This window comes from Sparassis crispa (genome assembly GCF_003851025.1).
Source record: "Sparassis crispa DNA, contig_000015F, whole genome shotgun sequence".
Lineage (NCBI taxonomy): Eukaryota > Fungi > Basidiomycota > Agaricomycetes > Polyporales > Sparassidaceae > Sparassis > Sparassis crispa.
This window is the reverse complement of record NW_020939762.1, coordinates 751969-772040: the sequence shown is the minus strand read 5'-3', so window position 1 is coordinate 772040 and position 20072 is coordinate 751969. Positions and strand designations below refer to the sequence as shown.

The 20072-nt window shown below is 51.3% G+C and overlaps 10 protein-coding genes across 10 annotated transcripts; 3 read left to right on the top strand and 7 right to left on the bottom strand.

Moving 5' to 3' along the window:
* Nucleotides 1–275: 275 nt before the first annotated feature.
* SCP_1602760 (hypothetical protein) lies at nt 276–1329 on the bottom strand (the record flags this gene model as incomplete). The annotated part of the gene is made up of 9 exons (XM_027764725.1): nt 276–429; nt 483–538; nt 588–628; nt 679–744; nt 793–856; nt 917–955; nt 1008–1140; nt 1210–1227; nt 1277–1329. The coding sequence occupies 9 exons, from the start codon at nt 1327–1329 to the stop codon at nt 276–278; spliced, it is 624 nt and encodes a 207-aa protein (XP_027620526.1).
* Nucleotides 1330–1489: 160 nt separating this feature from the next.
* On the top strand, nt 1490–1975 carry SCP_1602750 (TMEM14 protein homolog; the record flags this gene model as incomplete). Its single annotated transcript, XM_027764724.1, has 4 exons — nt 1490–1492; nt 1548–1648; nt 1709–1782; nt 1833–1975. 4 exons carry the CDS (start codon nt 1490–1492, stop codon nt 1973–1975), a joined length of 321 nt encoding a protein of 106 aa, XP_027620525.1.
* A 163-nt stretch (nt 1976–2138) lies between these two features.
* SCP_1602740 (predicted protein) lies at nt 2139–4072 on the bottom strand (the record flags this gene model as incomplete). The annotated part of the gene is made up of 4 exons (XM_027764723.1): nt 2139–2936; nt 2992–3315; nt 3364–3902; nt 3958–4072. The coding sequence occupies 4 exons, from the start codon at nt 4070–4072 to the stop codon at nt 2139–2141; spliced, it is 1776 nt and encodes a 591-aa protein (XP_027620524.1).
* A 176-nt stretch (nt 4073–4248) lies between these two features.
* On the top strand, nt 4249–8562 carry SCP_1602730 (MMS19 nucleotide excision repair; the record flags this gene model as incomplete). The annotated part of the gene is made up of 23 exons (XM_027764722.1): nt 4249–4324; nt 4378–4467; nt 4523–4585; nt 4651–4783; nt 4835–4929; nt 4984–5123; nt 5171–5271; nt 5325–5412; nt 5468–5566; nt 5618–5843; nt 5896–6271; nt 6340–6846; nt 6898–7012; nt 7065–7136; nt 7185–7320; nt 7372–7481; nt 7533–7700; nt 7755–7824; nt 7882–7970; nt 8025–8213; nt 8271–8425; nt 8479–8487; nt 8544–8562. 23 exons carry the CDS (start codon nt 4249–4251, stop codon nt 8560–8562), a joined length of 3126 nt encoding a protein of 1041 aa, XP_027620523.1.
* Nucleotides 8563–8928: 366 nt separating this feature from the next.
* On the bottom strand, nt 8929–9246 carry SCP_1602720 (hypothetical protein; the record flags this gene model as incomplete). The annotated part of the gene is made up of 1 exon (XM_027764721.1): nt 8929–9246. One exon carries the CDS (start codon nt 9244–9246, stop codon nt 8929–8931), a length of 318 nt encoding a protein of 105 aa, XP_027620522.1.
* A 282-nt stretch (nt 9247–9528) lies between these two features.
* On the bottom strand, nt 9529–9897 carry SCP_1602710 (hypothetical protein; the record flags this gene model as incomplete). Its single annotated transcript, XM_027764720.1, has 3 exons — nt 9529–9637; nt 9688–9746; nt 9799–9897. 3 exons carry the CDS (start codon nt 9895–9897, stop codon nt 9529–9531), a joined length of 267 nt encoding a protein of 88 aa, XP_027620521.1.
* A 1517-nt stretch (nt 9898–11414) lies between these two features.
* SCP_1602700 (hypothetical protein) lies at nt 11415–11794 on the bottom strand (the record flags this gene model as incomplete). The annotated part of the gene is made up of 3 exons (XM_027764719.1): nt 11415–11526; nt 11582–11640; nt 11702–11794. 3 exons carry the CDS (start codon nt 11792–11794, stop codon nt 11415–11417), a joined length of 264 nt encoding a protein of 87 aa, XP_027620520.1.
* A 698-nt stretch (nt 11795–12492) lies between these two features.
* On the bottom strand, nt 12493–14291 carry SCP_1602690 (Protein phosphatase 2C homolog 2; the record flags this gene model as incomplete). Its single annotated transcript, XM_027764718.1, has 9 exons — nt 12493–12974; nt 13025–13174; nt 13231–13287; nt 13342–13426; nt 13482–13552; nt 13608–13739; nt 13793–13879; nt 13945–14022; nt 14075–14291. The coding sequence occupies 9 exons, from the start codon at nt 14289–14291 to the stop codon at nt 12493–12495; spliced, it is 1359 nt and encodes a 452-aa protein (XP_027620519.1).
* Nucleotides 14292–15378: 1087 nt separating this feature from the next.
* Nucleotides 15379–17134, bottom strand: SCP_1602680 (Protein phosphatase 2C homolog 2; the record flags this gene model as incomplete). Its single annotated transcript, XM_027764717.1, has 10 exons — nt 15379–15429; nt 15493–15854; nt 15905–16054; nt 16111–16167; nt 16223–16307; nt 16362–16432; nt 16494–16625; nt 16680–16766; nt 16835–16912; nt 16963–17134. The coding sequence occupies 10 exons, from the start codon at nt 17132–17134 to the stop codon at nt 15379–15381; spliced, it is 1245 nt and encodes a 414-aa protein (XP_027620518.1).
* A 432-nt stretch (nt 17135–17566) lies between these two features.
* Nucleotides 17567–19769, top strand: SCP_1602670 (hypothetical protein; the record flags this gene model as incomplete). The annotated part of the gene is made up of 16 exons (XM_027764716.1): nt 17567–17714; nt 17776–17840; nt 17906–17930; nt 17990–18021; nt 18075–18152; nt 18203–18273; nt 18335–18445; nt 18501–18564; nt 18617–18652; nt 18709–18737; nt 18798–18885; nt 18941–19016; nt 19077–19146; nt 19200–19580; nt 19634–19658; nt 19713–19769. 16 exons carry the CDS (start codon nt 17567–17569, stop codon nt 19767–19769), a joined length of 1356 nt encoding a protein of 451 aa, XP_027620517.1.
* Between the last annotated feature and the right edge of the window lie 303 nt (nt 19770–20072).

The following is a 20072-nucleotide window of genomic DNA, read 5'->3' as shown; positions in this document are numbered from 1 at the left end:
TGACCCCGATGCACATGTGAATCAGTCCTGCCTGTCTTCTGATAAGATGAGCGGCGGGGGCATCAATCAAATATCAATGGAGTTGCAACGACTTGACAACCATCTATCAAAAGCGGAAGAAAGCAACCAGACGAGCCAGACATCAGTGAGAGATGCACAAGCAATCAAGCGGAAGAGTCCGAGATCAACACTTGTACTGACCGTCAATGGAGTCTCGAGTGAGCATGACAGCTCGAGATTATCCTGAATGTGGGCACGAACATCAACTTCGTAGCTCATCCGGTCCGCAGGATGTACATGTAATAGTGGAATGCCTCCCCCATCTCACGAACTTCCAGCGTCGTGCCGGGCCGCGTGAGGTAGCGGCGGCGGAAGTGGGGTTGCCCGAAGGTTATGTAGATGAAGACACCGCCTGATTTGCGAAGCACGCTGTGGAAGTTGCGTGAAGTACGTTGCTTGGAAGGGTTATATATGGAGCGTACCGCAGAACTTCGTTGACTTCTCGGCTGCAGTTGTCTATGACCTCTTGTGGTGGATCCTGAGTTCGAATTAGGGCCTGGATAAATTGTGGAGGGCACTTTACACACCCAAACATCGCCCTTGGTCGTCATCATGGCATCCATGGTACCTATTTTCAGTCAGGAATATGAAGGGAATATGTGCGAAATGATATCTGACCTTTATCAATCGCGACGTCGAAGGAATCTGCGTCGAAGACGATATCACGAATATCCATCTCATGCCCTTCAAAATTTCAGTAGCACGCAGACAGAGGAAGGTGTAAAAACGTACATTCCATCTCGGGTCGAGCTTGCTCGTGCCTTTGGCGCATTTTCTCGATGAGAATACCCGAATACTGGATCGATCCAAGTAGTAAAAGTCATAGCACTTGAGAATATAAGGGCTGCCCACTGACGTCGGTGTTAACAATATTTTTGTACCCGTCGTCGTACATCTGAAACACGGTTCATCCTGGATGTCCGAGGTGATCGTGCCGTCGAGCACACCTCTTCCGATAGCTTCGAGTTGCCACAACCCAGCATCAGGATTCTTGCGTCCTTATTCGGGATAATCGAGCGCATTATGTCGGCGACATCATCATACGATTTAAACCAATCGAACGACGCGTCGTCGGACTCTCTGTAAGATACGCCATCCAACCGTCAACGTCAAGGTCGAAGCCAAGATCACTGGAAGCAGCCGACTTACTGGCTGTATCTCTGGTCCCTAATCCTGTTCAGCAAAATAAAATCACAGTATGAATAACTATTCTCACCAGTACTCCTTTGATCCGTATTCCTCATTTTTTCTAGGAAGAATACTCGACATCGAAGTTGCAGTTGGTGGAAGCGCCCGTCATGGTACTGCCGCGTCGGCCGTAGGCGCTTACATTAATATTGCGGGGTAACAGTGATGGCGTAAGCACACTTTGCAGGGTAACTTCATCTTCCCTCTTCACACAATCCTCACCACAGCTGTATTGAACACGATGGCAAGTCTCCTGGGAAATAAGTCGCTAATAATCTAACAGTGAAGTGCTACTGCAGTCTGCCTATCCCGCATATTTGATGGGCGCTCTCTGCGTTGTTGGGGGCATTACTGGCTACGTGAGGACGCGCAGTATTCCGTCTATTGTCGCAGGCGTAGGGTATGTTGCAATACCCTCCATATGAGGAGGTTCGTTCTTACTGCGAATCCACTGGTGTAGTGTGGGAGCACTTTACCTTTGGAGCGCGGACAGCATCCGCAAGGGGACAAGCAATGGTCTTGAAGCTGCCCTCGGTACGTTACGTCCAATGCTCTGGTAGATGGAGAACTGACGTACAGCGTAGGTGCATCCGCCTTGCTACTCTTATCTTCGCTTCCTCGCGTCGCAAAGGGCCCTGTACCGCTCGCTCTCACCATAACGTCTACCGCCGCAGGATGCTACTACGGATCGACCGTATACCAACTCCGGAGGCAGGCGCAGGCGTAGGTTGCTCACAGTCGCGTTGATCTATATCGTTGTACTTGTAATGTCTGTTGTCACAATATATTCCCAACTCAGATGGATCTTACGTTCACGCACCCCTGCTCTGGTTGTAGTGCAGAGCGATCTCAAGCAGACTCAAGCAAATGATGTGTGGTGGCACGGACGCTCAGAAAAGGAATTTTACATTCTTGTAAAACTCCACCAGAGGGTTCTCCCCATTCCGTACCCGTGTCTTGCTCAAGTCTGCATACGTCTCCATGAACTCCTCATGCGTGAGCACCCTGGACTTGCGGTCGCCCACCGGCAACCCGCTCGCCGACGCGACGTCGTCGACGGGGGGCCGCCGATTCCTCGGGTGGTAGGACGAGAAGAAATCCGTGCCGACAAACAGCGACGACGACGTGGTGGACAGGGGCGAAGCGCGAGGGGGGCTCTCGGAAGCGGACATCGAGAGCGGCTCCGACAGAACGTGTTCGTACAAGTCGCGAAGGCGCTCGAAATCAGTTGGGAAGAAGATGTCAAAGTAGCCCGGGTTGACGAGCAGCGTCCCGCAGGTCACCATCTCGTCGCCCACCCGCGTCTGCACACGGGGCGCGTTGACGCCCGGGATGGTCTCCGGGAGGGACGAGAAGTCGGAGAGTAGCAGGTGGTGACGCGGAAAGTGTCTCCGTAGCGTGCGGAGGAGGCTGAGGAGGCGCGTCGGGATGTATTCTGGCGCGGATAGGTTCGGCGCAAAAGGGAGGTTCGTGTAGAATGAGCGGAAGGTGGAGGATGCCTTGAGAAGTCGGGGGATTGGCGGCGCATGCATGAGTCGGCGACGCAGCGCCAGGAAGGATGATATCAGAGGGTCCGTCACCCGTGTGTAGTATGTGCTATAGTCACTGTTGCCATCAATCGTCACCAGGCCCTGGTACGGCTCCAGCGTTCGGAGGTCGTAGCGAATCATGTCATGAGCGAAGTTATCCTGTGGTAAGAGCTCTTACAGGTGAGACAGATGCTACACAGAACACCTCACTCACGATCACTTCCATGGCTAAGAAGAAAGATGGCGCTGGCTCACGCGTGTTCCAGTGAAATATGCTCTTGTGCATCACATTCACACACGGGTGGACCGCAGAGAGCTTTTCGCGCTGTATTCGCGCCAAGTTGTCACTGATCTCGATGATGTTGTACTTCGTCCTGTCATACACGTCGGGATACTCCGCCTGAACGTAGTTCAGAATATCTAGCGCCATGGTGCCATTTCCCGCACCGATTTCATAGATGACAAAGTCCTCGTAGGGGAAGTACTTCAGCAAGTATTCTGACACGAGTGCTTGACCAATAGCATTGCCATAATGCGGCTAAGGAACTGTTAGTATGCTCTGGACGTAATATAGATGCACCTCAACCTTGAATATTTCCGTCGGTGTATGCCATAGCTGTACACCAGGCCCCACACTTCCGCGTCCGTACCCGGCGTACCGCTTGGCCACAACCGCCTGAAACTCGATGGACGAGCGCAACGCACCAAATTCCAGAGGCTGCGGCGTAGAAAAAATGTTCGCCTGTTTCGTGAAGTAGCCGTAGTGTGGGTGGTATAGCGAGTTCTCTATGTAGTCGCGCACAAGCATCTTGACGCGTCTCGGAGGGTCGCTCTCCTCTTCAAGATCGTTAGAAGTGACGCGCCTGTAGTTGACGTGCTCGGGGTCCGGAGTGTCCGAAAATGATATCTGTGGATTGTAGTTGAGGTGGTCGCGTGGTGTCTTCTTCCGTGAAGAGGAGCCATTATGAGCGCGCGCGGTGGTGGAGAATCGTGCGGAGAGCGGACGAGTACACCTCTGCGCCAGACGTCGGGATCCTGGAGCAACCAGAGGTGTCATATAATGCAATAGCTCTCTCGAGCGATCGCCCAAGAGCTTCGCGGCGCGGTCTGCCTTGTGTAGGAGGCCTGGTAGAGGTGGCGTCACACGTGGTCGGTAGAAAGATATGTAGAGGGTCCGTACGCGAATTTTTTCTTCGAATGTTTGCGTGCGGAAACGCTTTTCTATGTGCCTCAGACGCCACAGATGAGGGTGTGGTGAGGGTAGTTTGAGCAGCGGTGGCCCGGGCGACACACATTTCCGTGAAATCTCTCGCTCGGTCACGTGCGGAGAGGCTTGGCAGACTTGAAAGAAATGATTCGGGCGATCCTAGCTGAGCCAAGTATTCGCTCAGATTTCGACTGTTTTTCCACCTCTGCGCACAACATCTACGGTTTTGGACTATTGAATTGGTTGTTAAGTGTGCGAACGGCCATGGAAAAGGTCGAGCGGCTTGTGCGAACGTGGATAGCATCGGAGCGGGAAGAGGAAGTACAGACAATTATATCAGGTATGTCATGAAGCTGTACCATTACGGATTAACGCGTTCACAGTGAGACGCAGAAATTGCTGCAGGGAATGTTACGCTCCTTCAGATTGTGAAAGCTCTTGGTGAATATCTCACCGCGGATGAGGACGATTTACGGACCAAGGGTAATAATACTCCAGATCGCCCACAGAGTCCTGTATTTATGTCCCATTATACCAGGTGTTGAATTCTTGTCACTCGTGCTTGGACGATGTCCGCCTGAGAAGCTAAACCGTCATTCGGGTGCGCAACTTCAGCCTTTTGCCAGTCATGCATACTTCCATGCTCATCCGGCTGTTTCACTCAAGTGCGCGTGCTGGTAACCTTTTACTGCGGCAAGCTTGAGGACACGGAGACAATCATCCCTGCACTGAAGGGGCTTCTCTCTCTGACCTCAATGCCTCTGTTCGCCTCGAACGATGCGGTGGAGGTGATGAAGGCGTAAGAGCCCAGATGTCTTGCCACTGATCGCTCTGCTTAACTGATAATCAGACTCGTAAAGCATGTCAAGATGAAGGCGCTCATACAGTCTCAGCGATTTATGGTCTTCACTATCCTCGATACACTTGTCGCCCGTCATCGCGATGGTTCGTTTATTACGCCTCTATGTAAGTTCTTCCTCTCATAGTATTTGCCGACAGCAATGAAAGGAATGGGAAATGAGTTCTTGTCCGGCTATATCTCGCTAGCCGAAGGCGAGAAAGATCCGCGCAACCTGTTGCTGGCCTTCTCCATCGCCCGTGTTATACTCATCGAATTCGATACTGCTTCCCATGTAGAGGTATGCTTCGCTCGCACATGGTGGGAATTTGACTCAAACCCTTTCAGGATTTCTTCAATATCACCTTCTGCTATTTCCCCATCACATTCAGACCTCCACCAGACGACCCATACGGCATTATTACCGATGATCTTAAGACGGCTCTTCGGTATAGCGTATTTCATCGTATCCCATTCTTTTCTCAAAATTTGATTCTCGCAGAGGCTGTCTCAACGCGACCCCGGCATTTGGACCCTTGGCCATCCCACTTCTCTTGGAAAAGCTGATGGCAGGAACGCCCGTGACAAAAGTATCTGGGCATGATCTTGGTAAATACAAAGTCGACTCATCATTTCTCTCGATAGAGAGATACGCTGCAGGCGTTTGATTTGGGATTGCCGGTATACGGACCTGCCGTTGCACGTAACTTTGCTCGCAAAATGTGGAACTCCCTCAAGCTTGAAGTACGCCCATATTGCTATTGTATTAAAGCGCCTTAATTGGATCAAGTACAGATCTTCCAACCCACAGACACCGAAACTGAACAAGCGGCTCTTAAGACGACGCAAATTCTCGTCCAAACCATCTACGCCGCGGACGACACAGAAGACAAATCTGGAGAAGATATTGAAGGTCTCGCAAAGGAGGCTTGTGAAGAATGCATACAGATCCTTCGCGAGCCAGAGAAGAGCCAGGCGCAGCCAGCTATCAAAGTAATATGCGCGTTCATGTCCACAACCCGTAAGTTGCAGATTTGCTGGTGAAAGACGTTAATTTGACATCCGGCTTGCAGCATCCGTTGCACGCTTCACTCTCTCTCGAGCTGCGCCACACCTTGTTCGGCTATTCCTCAACCCAGACGAAGTTGCCAATCGGGCACCAGTACTCAGACTGCTGTCAGACCTCATAAAAGCGGCTCGTGATTCTATGTCAAGAGACCCCGAAGTTCTACCTACAGAAGGAGATACTCCACTCTCTCCGTTCAAGGACGAGATTATCGGTGTTCTTACTGTTGGGCTGAAGACGGCATCCTCTTCTCAACCCGCGTTAGGTGGACTCAAGGAGATGGTCCTGACTCCCGGTTTGCTGACTGACGAGGAGCTGGGGTTCGTGGTACACAACGTTAACGAGTTGCTGCAGAAGGAGGGGGAGGAGGGGGATGAAATCAGGTTCCTAGTGCATTTCTCCCGCTCGCTGTTGAACCGCTATCTTGACGCCCTGTCGAATATTACATTAGTGAACCCGCACTGGACCTGCTCTCAACCATCTCCCTGTCGGCACCCTGGCATGTGTCACAAACGACACTCCCCCTCCTCTTCGGCTCTCTTCCTGACAAAGCACCACCACGCGATGCCGAAGCGGAGCGGATCAAGTACTGGCGTACGCTGGCGTCGCTCGAGCAGCTGTGCAAGCAACCTGATCTGTTCGAGACGCTCGTCGTCCGACTGTCAACTAAGCTCGACCTCGTGTGCGTGCCGCCCGCCGAGCCAGAGCAGGACACCGAGCCCAGCGCTGCATACGCACACTCGTTGCTGCGGACTCTCGTCGACGTGCTTGCGGCCAAGGTGGATTTGGCCCACACCGATGTGGTGAAGTACATCGATCGCCTCGTCCCGCGCTTATACAACCTTTTCATCTACTCCGCCCTCGTGTCAAACAGCGAGAGCATGGTGGCAACCGACCCACGACTGGTTTCGGTCGCTGCACGTGTCATTACCCTGGTTGTGCAGACGCTTCCTTCTCAGTAAGTCGCTCTTTGGCTCCATAGGAGCATGTCAACAATTATTTGCGATAGGAGGCAAGAAGCTTTCACTGCGGTCCTGTTTGCAGGATATCTGCATGGAGATATTAAGCGACTCGCGGAAGGTCAGCAGAAAATCCCCTCAGATAGGTTGTTCGATCCGTTCAATGTGAGCGGGGTTACACTGGCTGCGTTTGAGCCTCTCTAATATTCTGTCCAAGGCTGGCGCGTCCCCTGCGCAGAAGAATCTTTTGGCACTTTTCTCCTCAGCGATTGTTGCTCTACACAAAGAGGTACATTTGACCTGGAAGCCCGGCAGTCTCTGCTCACGTTATCGCTAGGTGCAACTTCCGATCCCCGACGAATGCGCCTTCCTAGACACGTTGCTCCAATGGATCGGGGAGCACGCGAACAATGCCCTGCAGAAGGATGCGATCACGCACTCAGTTGCATCGATTATCAACAAGAGAGCGGAAGGCAGGTGCTCTCGGCTATCCTGCATCATGTCGTTGTGACGTTGGTACGCAGGTTTATCGACGTTCCTGTCGGAGAAATTGGACGCTTTCTGGGCAGCGCAAATCGCCGAGAGCAGTAACTCAGCGGAGAGGCGTCGACAGGCAATCCTGGTCTGGTCTTGGGTGGGCGCAAATATCCTCCGTGTGCTTCACAAAGTCTGACAGGACGTGTAGATGACCAAGGCGCTTCTAATGAGAGGCCATCCATCGGCGATGCGCAACACGGACCGCCTATTCGAGTTGTTTGGCGATACAGAGATCCACTGGGATGCAGCGAAAGCGATTGGCAAGATCGTGGGTGCGGATAAAGTGCTGACAAGGAGGAACCACGCAGTCGTCAAGGTAAACCCTGGCTGGTTCTACTCGTAACTTGTCTGTTAACGTCTTGTATTCTAGATTCTGTTCGCGCAGCGGTTCTGCACCTCCGTCTTGCCTCGCATCGTCGCGGGGGCGAAATCAGCAGAACGTAAGTACGCCTGGCGAGAATACCTGTCGATGATACCTTGCTCATGCAATATATCAGAGCCGAGCCAGCAGACCGCCTACCTAGTGGCTCTCACGTCCCTGATTAAAGCAGTACCCAAGTCAACGTATTCACACGAGATGCCTACGGTAAGTGCCACGTAACATTGTCTCGTATGAGTCCACCGTGATCACGTCCCGCAGCTCATGCCCCTCCTGTTGCGCGGGCTCGACCTACCAGATGCCGAGATCCGCTCGAACGTCATCGACACACTTCTCGCAGCTGCGCAGTCGGGTGCGAAGGAGACAGAAAGCAGTATCGTGTCCGAGCATGCGGCGAGTCTCGTATCAACGATGCTCCGGAATAGCATGGTGCACGAGACGGCTTCTGTGGTGCGTACCCCCCTATCACCTCGCGCCTACGTGTCCAACGTTAATCGTGCACTGCAGCGCGTACGTATCGCGGCTCTGCGATACCTGGCGATCCTGCCGAACATCGTGCGGTACGACGTGCTGCACCCCCAGAAGGCGCTCGTGCTGCGAGAGCTGGCCAAGGTACTTGACGACCCCAAGAGAGCTGTGCGGAAGGAGGCGGTGGAAGCGAGGTGAGCCTCTCAACCTAGCCTTAAAGCGTAGCACTGATATGGTTCTCTGATAGGACAAATTGGTACGTGCATGGCGGCTGTCCTTCTCCCAAGTGGAGCTGATACTGTCCGTTTCCAGGTTCAAGTTCAGTGGTTGAACGTTGAGCCTCCGGGCAGGTGTCGAGAAGAAATACTCATCATATTCTTATGTTCTCTTCATTCGTGTAGACCGTGTTCAAGAGGTGGTTGTACGATGCATATTACGATTCACTCGACGTGCGGAGAAGCACAGATCATGGCTTGGACTTGCTTAGTACCGTAACTTTGGCTATGTGCCTCACAATTCACCATCGTCCCGCATAAAAATAAATATACATTCATCAGACAGACTTGCCTTCACCCTTACGAGCTTAGGACGAAGCCGAACAAACACCACAGCAGTAAATAAAACATACAAGAAAGAAAGACAGTAAACTGCAAAGTGCTCAGGCCGGGTGCGTTAAAAAACCCCTGTGGGGAAAAAGCTACCGGAGCCTGGCGATGCGAATAATAAAAACCGGGAGAAAGAACGGTGAAAAAGGAAGAGTGGAAAGGAAGGGGGAAAGGAAAAGGGTGGAAGAGGAGAGACCAAAGGAAGGGGGAAAGGAAGGGAAGTAAAGGAAAGCGAGCAATTGGAGAAGACCCACATGCCGGTCGGTATACAGCCTGCACTGCGACAGCATGGGTGCCATGATGGCCTTCTGCACGTAGGCAGGTATGAACGCCAGTGTGTGGCCTTCTGCGGGTGCGCAGATATAGATGCCGTGATGGGCCTTCTGCGGGTATGCAGGAATAGATGTCATGGTAGTGGCTTTCCGCGGGTATATGCAGCACATATCAACAACACCGTCTCGCTGGCACGTCATCATACTGTGAACTCGTGAAACAATTGGCATATCGTGAACTCGTCATGTATCATTTCATATATCGTCATTTTATGCTTTTTTTGGCTTTTATTTTTATAATACTCGACAGTGGGCCGACGGGCACAGGTGTCCGTCGAACTGTTACCGCCACGTCAGCTGCAAGTCTCTCACCACGTAGATCGAACACGTACCACCACCGTAGGCCGCGGAGCTTGAGACCTACACATTCCAGACAGTGACGCCCGTCGGGGAGGTATATCGGAAGGAGCCGCGGCCATTGTTGAAGTACGACGCGCCGTCCCGGCTACGATAATACACGCTCCCGTTCCTGCAAGCGGGTCATCAGTCCTACGGGAGATAGGTAAAAGCGCGACTTACTTGTTCAGGTAGCGGTATCCGCGGCCCTCGCTGGTCACAACGCAGAACCAGCGGTTTCCCTGTGGGTGTCAGCACGTATGGCTGTTGGCAAGGCAAGAGAATGACACGCACCTGACCGTTGACACCGCTGCCGGACACTCTGTACGGACCGTTAGGGAGGCCAGTGATGAGGTCGACGTTGCCAAGATGGACGACGTGTGCTTCGGACATCGTTGCACTCGAGGGAACTGTGCAAAGCGAAATGACGAGTATCAGAGCGTATTTAACAACTAGAAATTCCACTTAGTCAGTATTACTTCAGCAATTGTTCGCAGATTGGGGATTGCAGATGGATGCGGGGTGGGAGCAAAGGAGAAATTAGATTTGTCGGGTTCGCGCACTTTACATGCTGCCCGCGGAGTGTATGTCGGACTTTCTCGCGAACACCGCCTCCGGTTAAAGAAGGGTGCAACATTCTCATCTGCCAGAATGTGCTCTGTGGAGCGTGCATGCGGAGGGACCGGGAGGTCCGTGCGCCATACAAGACGCATTCGACGCGATCGAGTCTCGATCCCGTCTTCTTCGGCGTTGATCAGGTCAGATCGGACGTGACGAGTCGACGCGTTGTACGGAGGCTTCGAACCACGAAACTACAGCTGAACAAGCACAGTCTATGCTGACTTACTAGTTATCCGGCATGTACAATTGGTTAAAGTGTTTTTAATCGTATCGCACACCCAGCTGGCTAAGGTTCTGCCACGAAAATCTTCAATCCATTACTTCTGCCCAAAATTGGTGACATTGTGGGCGCTATATCAGCATCCATAGTCAGTGGTTATTCAGGTTAGATGAACTACTTGGCATTTCACTTGATGGTGCCGTGGCGCTGTCGCCGAGGCTTTTGGAGGCGGGTCGACTGTCGAGATTTCGACACGCTGGCGGCTGAGATGCTGCCTCAGCTGAGTCATGCTCGTACCTCTGCTTAGGAAGGCTATATGAAATTCTCTGCGGGTTGGTAATCTCCTCTCATTTTATTTTCCAGTCTTTTTCGTAAAGTGGATGTGTCGCGCTAGCAACCCTCAAAAGGCAAGAACATATCCATATCAAGAAATGATCTCAGATCAGGTATTTCCGACTTTCTCGGAATTTCTCAAGAAAAACACCAACCGCAGCAAAGTTCCTACCGTCAAGAGCTATCCAGCTGCCTCAGCTCCGATCTTGGCTAGGGCGGCGGGTGACTCGACATTTCACATCGACAGCCGCCAGGAACATAAACAATGTTGCATGTCAGTCGGTGATGGGAATAACACAGCCAACGGGTGCCATGAGCCCACAAGCACGGCATCCTGCGATACGCTTCTGACCGCGTCGTACTTCCCTAAAAACGTCACGGCGGAAGTTCATATCTTATCCACCGCGAACTCCTTCTCATGTGAAACAAGCACCCTGGAACGTGTATTCCAAGAACCACAACAGTGTCGATATACTTCTACTCGGCCGCACAAGTGCCGACGGTATATGGTGCCCTCAAAACGCTGCCCACAAATAGGTACAATCGATTGCGACTAATCCGAGTCAAAGTTTTCGTATGACTTGCAGATTATTCGAAGAATTTGATACAACAAAAAATAGTTATGCTCATTCACGAGGCAAGCAGGCCCGAGATACCAATACAAACAACAGAAGTACTCGATAAATTGACGACAGTACATGTATCGATGCAACCACCCCCGACTCGGAGCGTCCGCCTACGTCAATGTTATGGTCACGACGCCGTCGGCAGAGACATCCCGGGAAAATCCCCGTCCATTATCGAAGTGAGTTGAGCCATCGGGATTGCTCCGATACACGCTGCCATCGCTGGGAGATAAACGTTACCGCAGGACTGGAAATGACAGCGAGAGCGTCGACTAACGCGTTCGAGTAATGGAAACTGGGACCCTGGGTGGTCTCGTGGCGGCACCAGTGATTGCCCTGCATAGATATCATTAGAAGAGAGGGTAGATTACAGGAGTGAACATGAAAGATGATATACCAGTGCATTTATTCCGTTGGCGACGACCCGGAAGTCTTCGACTCCGGTGAGATTGGAGGGATTGCTTGCATTGGTTGCCGAAGCTGCAGACATGATTCAATAGATCTAGAGGGTGTGGAGTTAGACCAGTAGACGAATGTATGTACGCTCCCGGAGCCAAGACGCACTTCAAGATGAGGGCTAAGACAAACGGATGAATTGGGGGTCCTCTGGGATATCGTCCCTTTTATATACTCCATTGCCGCGATGAGTCAATGTCACCATACAGCTCCGGACCACAAGTTTGGTAAGTTTGTCCCAACCCTCCGTCAGCTGTCTATGTGAGAAATCAACTGGTGATAATCGCTTACCGTCTACTGAAGGGACGCACCCAATGAGCGCGTTACATGCACCCCCACACACCCACTTCGCGGCAAGCGACTCCACTGTTCGCGGCATGAAGTGAGGTGGTACTCCATGTCCTCGCCGAGATGTGTTGTATTGTACATCGTGACGTCGCTTTCCACAGGATGCCAACGCAGCAGAGTGTTGTGGGTCCATATGACTCATGCCAGGGCCCGTCTCTAAGTATCACGGTCAGGTGACATTTACGTCACGCGTCCCGGCGGTCCCGCGCTTGGTAGGAATAGTTTACTGTAGTGCTCACGCAAGATTTGCCCACTACTTGAAAAGATTTATTTGATACAAGCAAATACATAGAAGGTACACGTAATGGGACTAAGCCCATCGGCAGCAACTCCAGCGACACAGGATTGGATCGCGCGGACGTCTGTAGAAGAGAAGTGGAGTTTTTAGAGGATTGTATGGACTTGAACACGGGTTTTGAAATCGTTCGATTTGGGCTCCAGGGTATTCACGCCAGGGATCTTAATCCTAATCTTCAAGACACTTGCGGCATCGTCTTCTGTTTGCGATTGCGAAGCACGCACCTTCGCCTCGTACGCTGGTATTTCGTGCCACACGCGCTCGAATATGGGCCTCATTCTCTCCACTTCAGCAGGGGAATAGATTTCTGGTGGCATTTCCGGGGTATCGTATCCATAGCGGCTAACGGTGCGCTCAGTAACCCACTCGGACCACTCCCGCGGAGTCCGGCCGTGCAACAGGGCTACAACCATGAGCGTCATGTTGTCACTTCCTCGGCCCATTATGGGGTGAGGTGCAAGGCAGTATTGACAGATGTCCTCGCAGACCTTCGACAGCATTTTGCCCTGTGACACGAACAGCCTTACCAGATCGACGACTTGCTGTGACTCCAGGCAATCCCAGATGCCTACGGAGAACTTCATTAACCACCTGCAGGGGAGAAGGCCCAATACTGACCATCACAGGCGAGGATAAGGAACTCATCCTCTTCGGTGATCTCGTGTTCCATCACTTCCGGGTCGGCCGTGACTATCTGCTTTTCAGGTGGGAGATTCATGTTCTGCTTGTACCGAAAATCACCCAGTGCTCGCGTCATAGCTAGGTCATCTAGCGTCGAGTCTATCAGTTATTGCATGCACCTGAAGATGGAATATCGAGCTGACTGTTGACACGTCCACGCCATACATACCCATCGGCAGCCTCAACACGAGCTTTCTCCACTAATAAACAAAAGGTATGAACCAGGCGAAAAGGAAAGTACTGATTAGACGCACCAGGAATGGAAGTTTTGTGATCAGTTGACAGAGTTTTGGCCTTCCCCTTATTACTGAGTACAGCTCGTGAGTCGCCGGCATTAGCCTGGAGTACGAACACTGAGAATACTTGGGTAGGAGAGATTCAATTTATCACGCACCAAGTATATCCTGCCTTTCCCTGTGACCAGAGCAACGTTAGCAGTGCTACCCACAGCCATATCTCCATAGACTGATGGACGTGAGGAAGTAATTGATACCAGGACGCTCAAGACAATATGACGTACCCCCGCTCAATTTCGCGTCTACCTTTAGAAAGGCATTCCTTAGTGCTTTCGGATATGCTCTTCGAGCGTACTCTTCGTCTTCGCATAGTGTCTGATGCAAGAATGCCCTCGCAAACTCGGCAACGGCATTTCCTATAAGAAAATACTAAGCTCACCGCACGCAGCATTCGAAGGACATGGCTCACCACCGTGTCCATCGAACACTGCGAAGAACGCGCTGCCCCTGCTGTTATTTCCCAAATGCAATTGAACAGCATGTTTATCCTCCATTGCTGCAATAGGTTCGCCAAGTCAGCAGTGATTGTGGCAGGCCAAGCAAGTCACAAGCAGGACTTACTTCTTCTCCAACCCTGCATGGAGGTGACAGCGTAGCAGAACCTGCTGTTTTTGCCATGAATTGTGAGCTTTTCAGAATCTGTATGCATCAGATAGTGAGGGAACGCGGACGCGGATATCACGTTACGAACTAGGTGTCATGAGCCAAATCGATCTCCACCGTTTTAGCTGTTTGTCGTCCTTCGTTTCCTCATCCGGGTCCCTAGAGACCTCGTCTACGTCCATCATGTCCTCGTCTGAGTCTTCCATGTCCTCGTTCAAGTCCTCCATGTCCTCGTCGGAGTCGACCGTGGCCTTGCCTGAGTCCGCCACAGGAAAGCACGAGTCCGTCACGGCGTTGCGCGACATGTCTATGGTTGCCCGTGAAGTAGCCATATAACGGAAAGAAAGTGCAATAGTTCAGGAGGAGAATATGGAAGGGGTATAGAAGCAAGCGCGTATTTGCGCCACAAAGCATGTTGAAGTCCAGGCGTTGTTGACAGTTATTTGGCGCTGCACTAAACAATACCGTACGTTAACGGGAAGGCGATGCGGCACGCGAGATCCGATTTCCGTGCATGCGCATGAGTTCGATTTTGTTTATCCAATCCCTGCGAAAGTTTGCTACGCCAAGCGACCTTGTCCCCCTCTGGCACTTGGCGGCAGTCTGCAGACGAACCAGCAAGCACAGTATTCTGCATGTTTCCTTCTTTTTGTCCGTTGGTTGAGTAGATATAGTCGTTAGACCCTATTAGGCCAGGATTCCGAGTCGCATCGCGCCAATGCGTTGTTTCTGCGTACTATCATGGACCCGGATATGCCAAATGTCCCAGAAGTGCCAAATTTTTTCCTGCGGCTCTATTCTCTTACCTCATCACTTCAAAATTGCAGAGGTAGAAGCCTGTGTGCCTACTCTTGATGCTCTAAATTTTTGGTAAGTATGTGTGGCCCGCTCGGATCCCAAAAAATTCGCAATCACAGGACTGTACTTGGCTGGTGCCACACAGCGGCATCTCTCTACGATGGTCAACATTGCTCTAAAAAATACAGAAAAACCACCTGTTGTATTCTACGTGCCATATCAACATCATATGGGGTGCCGGAGACTATCGCGCCAGGTGTTGCGCAGCGGGACCAGAAGTGCCAAACTTTTGGCATATCCGGGTCAACGATAGTATACGCTAAAGCCCGATGGACGCGTGTTGCTTAACGCGGCGATATCACGGTCAGGTGACAATTACGTCACGCGTCATTTCTTTATTTTCGTGCGAAGCTAAGTAACGCCCACGCGAATTTCGCCCACACCCTCGAACGAGAACATTGGAATTTTGGAGTCATACTAGCGATAAAAAGAATGAACAAGCCAGGAATAAGTCTATCAATGACACCAATAAAACAATATGGGAGTGTGCAGACGCCTGTAAAGGTCTTCCCGTCTCCTCAGGTCAGTGGTTGCCTAAACCTTAAGACGGGCTTTGATATCGTTCCTGTTGAGATCCAGGGCATCCTTGCGGGCGAAGTACACCGATCTTCATGAATCGCGTTGAGCTTGCGACAACAGCGTACTCACCTCTTCCTGCTGAATAAATTTCTCTTTCGACTCCGCCATTTGGGACCTTAGATCATCCCATGCTGGCCCCCAATCCTCCACCTCTTCAGAGGGATAGATCTCCGGAAGTTCCTTGGGAGTGTCGTAACCGTGGCGGCTTACAGTGCGTTTGGTAACCCATTCATACCACTGCTGCGGGGTGCGGCCATGCAACAGGGCTACAACCATGAGCGTCATGTTGTCATCTCCGTGGCCCATTAAGGGATTAGGTGCAAGGCAGTGTTGACAGATGTCCTCGCAGACCTTCGATAGCTTTTTGCCCTGTGACACGAACAGCCTTACCAGATCGATGACTTGCTGCGACTTCAGGCAATCCCAGACACCTTCGTAGGACTAGATCAGTCAAAGCACACGCAAGGACTTTCATACTGACCGTCACAGGCCAGGATAAGGAACTCGTCTTCTTTGGTAACTTCGTGTTCCACCACTTCGGGCAAAGCCGTGACCATTTGCTGTTCAGGTGGAAGCGCCATATTCTGCTTCAGCCGATAATCACCAAGGGATCGGGTCATAGCGAGATCACCTAGCGTCAATGCTAGTATATGTTGTGTGGATCAGAAGACGGAATATGAAACTGACCGTTGACACGATCGTCCTCTATGCGTCCACCGGCCGCAAGAACGCGAGCTTGCTCCGCTAATATTTCAAGGGGAATGAAGCAAGGGAGCAGCAAAGGATTGGTTTCACTCACCGACAATGGAGGTTTTGTGGTCAAGCGACAGAGGTTTTGCCTTCCCCTGGTGGCTGAGCACAGCTCGCGAGTCGCCGGTATTCGCCTTAAGTACGTATGATGAGAATATACGGTGAGAGAGAATCAATGTGTCACATACAACGTATATCTTGCCTTCGTTTGTAATTAGAGCAACAGTAGCAGTGCTACCATCGGTCTCATCTGTATGTACTGATTGAAATGATGTCCAAGTAGGTATCAGAATACTCAAAACCATATATGCAAGGCGTACATGGTCTGAATTTCGCGTCAAAGCCAAGGAAGGCATTCTTCAGCGCTTCCGGATATGCCTTCTGAGCGTATGCTCCTTCTTTAACTAGGTTCTGGTGTAAGAACTCGCTTGCAAGCCCTGCGATGGCGTCACCTACGGGCGGAGATTCAACCCACCACCCTCTCAGTAATCGAGAATGTAGCGCACCTCCATGTCCGTCAAACACCGCGAAATACGCATTAGCACCATCCTGGTCGCCCAAATGCAGTTTGATGGCATGCGTGTCCTCCATGTCTGCAGAAGTTGGTGAAGTTAGCGCAATAGTCGTGGCCTGGCCGACAGGTGTAGAGAATCAGACTCACTCATTCTCCAACCCTGCATGGAGGTAACAGCATATGAGAAGCTTCTGTTTTCGCCCTGAACTGTGGTCTTCCTGGAATCTGCATACATAGGACAATGAGGGGAGGCGCGCAGGGAGCATGATACGAACCAGGTGTCGTGTGCCAAATCGACCTCCACCAGTCGACAAACTGCGCCGTATCGACTGTGTTCTTCATGTCCTGGTCTGAGTCCTCCGAATCCTCGTCTAAGTCGATTATATCCCTTTCTAGGCCATCTATAGCCATATCTGAGTCGGAGTCCGCGGTGGCGTTGTGTGACATGTGAACAGTCGTCGCAGAAATAGCCACGTATAAGTAACAGGTGGAAAGCAGAATAGTTCAGAAGACCGTGGAAGTGACGTAGAAATAAACCATATATTTGCGCCACATAACATGTTGAGCTTCAAGTAGAGGCCTTGTTGACAGTTATTTGGCGCTGTACAGAGGCACAATACTTTCCTTACCGGAAACGCGCCACGATCGATGCGAGCCTCACCACGGAGTTCAGGAAATTTTCTCTATACCTCGTTCGTCAATCAGATAGTTTCTTCCAGAACAGATTAGGGTGTTGAGCTGTGACAAAGTCTTAACACCTCAGAGGGTTGTGGGTCCATATGAGTCCACCAGCCGTTGTCAAGCGGTCACGCGTCATGATCATGTGACAGTGTCACGCGTCGAAGGTTAGCATGTCACGGACGATCACTTCAAATTATCATGCTCACCTCTAACTCTGCACTCAAGGACTTCACGGATGACTTTGGCGGTGGCAATCTCCCTCCCCCGCCCTACGGTGGACGCCCAAAGTATGTCAAGTTCGGGCCTGGCGATAAAGGAGAGGGCTTGTCCCATGCATTCTTTGAAGGTAAGCACCGTACACCAGAGCATCCATGAACTAGGGAGTTTGATTTTCATCGCTTGTATAGATCCCAGGATATACAAGGGAACACCCGGATCAAGAGGACAGATCCATTCTTGGGGATTGTATCCGGTGCGCTGGTATTTCCGTTTCACACAACATTCGGTCACCGGAACCCCGATTCTCACCGTTTTCAGTACGACGAAGACAACTTACCGATCTGTGAGCATGACGCTAGGAAGGTGACCAGATCAAAAATGAATCAGATATTACATCTACAGATGATGTTAGTGGAGAATCGCTCTTCCGCCAGGTGTGTCTGATCACTCCTCCAGTGTTCCGTCCCACTGAAACCGCATGTTATAGATGAAGTACCAGGTGCTTTACATGGGGACCAGGCAGAGCCCTCAGCAGCAATTCATTGACGTCCTGATGGATCGAAAGGTTCGTGGGTCCGGTGTACTTGCTGTCAATCGTACTCAAGATGAGCTCAGCGTAAGGAGATTGCAGCTTTGGATCTCAATGGTTTGGACAAGCAGGACGTGATTCTGCATGTCAAATTCACGTGAGTTATCTGTGTCGAGGACATGAACTCAGGGTGCAACTCGATGACCTGCTACTTACAGAAACGTAAACAGCAAGAACGGCGAGCCTCGCATCTGGCGAAGATTCCGATTATCTGGTGGGATCAAGCTGAGTGTCTTCCAAGACAAAGTATTGGCTCCAATCTTAGGCTGGTCCGGAATTTTTCTTCCCATGTACGCGTCACCATCTGAGTTAAACTACCCTTAGGGTCCGCAACTTCCACTGCTACGTTTTCACCGATCTTCGGGATGGAGCATTGTTTGGGCCTGAGGTCTGTACCTCGCCGCGTGCTTTGTGTTCTCAACTGATTGTCAGATCTCCAGACGTCTAGCTCAGTCGATCGGGTGCATCTCACCCACGTAAGTCGTTCTGAAATCTGAGTCCGTCCCCAGCTAGTTGACCCAAGTCCGCATAGATCGGCTATGACTATCTTCCAGACGAGAAGTAAGTGCATCCTCGTATTTCGTGCTTTTAAATGAATCAAGAGAACCCCTCGGCTCCCAGATTTATGCTCTCACATCTGTTTGCTAAAGAAGGTGATCAGATTGGATACCTGTATGACTTTGGTGACAAGTGGTTCCACGAGATCACGGTTTGTTCAAGTTTGTTCGAGGAATTTTCTATGCACCGATCATGCCTTCATCCAGGTGGAGAAAATTATTCCTCAGGAAGAGTCCGATGGCGAAGTCAAGATCCTGGATGGGAAGGGCATGTGCCCCGGAGGTGAACAAACACCGGTGATGTGAGACGTTCATCTAATGGTGCCCTCTCTCCCTATTGCAGAAAACATGAACGGCTGTCATAGTTTCGGTCCTTTCCTCGAGGAGTACGACAAAGCTACCCCTGCTCGGAAGTGGGTATTCTGACGTTTATTATGCAATGCACTTAGTGTTTATCTGCCCTAAGAGTCGAGATGAAGCGCGAGATCCTGGCGTGCCCGAACTACAACGCATTCGGCAAGCCTCCCTCGCTCTTCGACCCGGACAGTTTCAGCCTCCCTGAAGCGGCCAAGCGGCTCGCGGATGCACTAGGTTCCGCGAACTCGGTGCGCAGCGGTGCCAAGGTGTTCAATATGCCCATTGCGCCCGACGGCGTCGCGGACGCATTCAAGCGCATGCACCTGAAGAAGGGGCAGCATATCATGAAGGACTACGACCCTGAGGGCTTAGGGTACTGGGAGGAGACGACTTCGTCGCGCAAGGACAAGCGCGATGAGACCGTTTGCGCGGCGTGCGGGAAGCCGAGCCCTGAGGAGCTTAAGGTCTGCGGTGGGTGTCACCAAGTCAGGTACGTTCCCGATTTCTGTCCGCTGCGAGCCAATCGTGATGAATTTTGCGTAGGTACTGCTGCCCTGAACACCAAAAGGTGCGCTTTTTGTGTGTTGCGTTTAATGCATGTCCTTACGTCGCATCTTCACAGACGCATTGGAAGGCCGTTCACAAAAACCAGTGCAGCCGCAAGTATATGAAGAAGTAGAAATTTTGTGCAGTGAACTCTAATCTATGCTTGGTATGTACTCCTTCCTCTAATTCCAGGTGGATTAACATATGCACTATCGTCGCTGCAGAATCATTGCATTGTCCTGTCAACAGCCTCTGTGCTTGTTCCATCTAATTATCGCATGCTCCATGTTTTTGTACTCACTCGTTGGCTTGGTAGCTGAGCAATGTTTGTTATTTCTAATGTATCTTACTCTCACCAGTTCAACGGTCGATGTGTAACAGAAATCTACGACCCAGAGCGATCATATATGCATGACATCTCGAAAGCAAGACACAT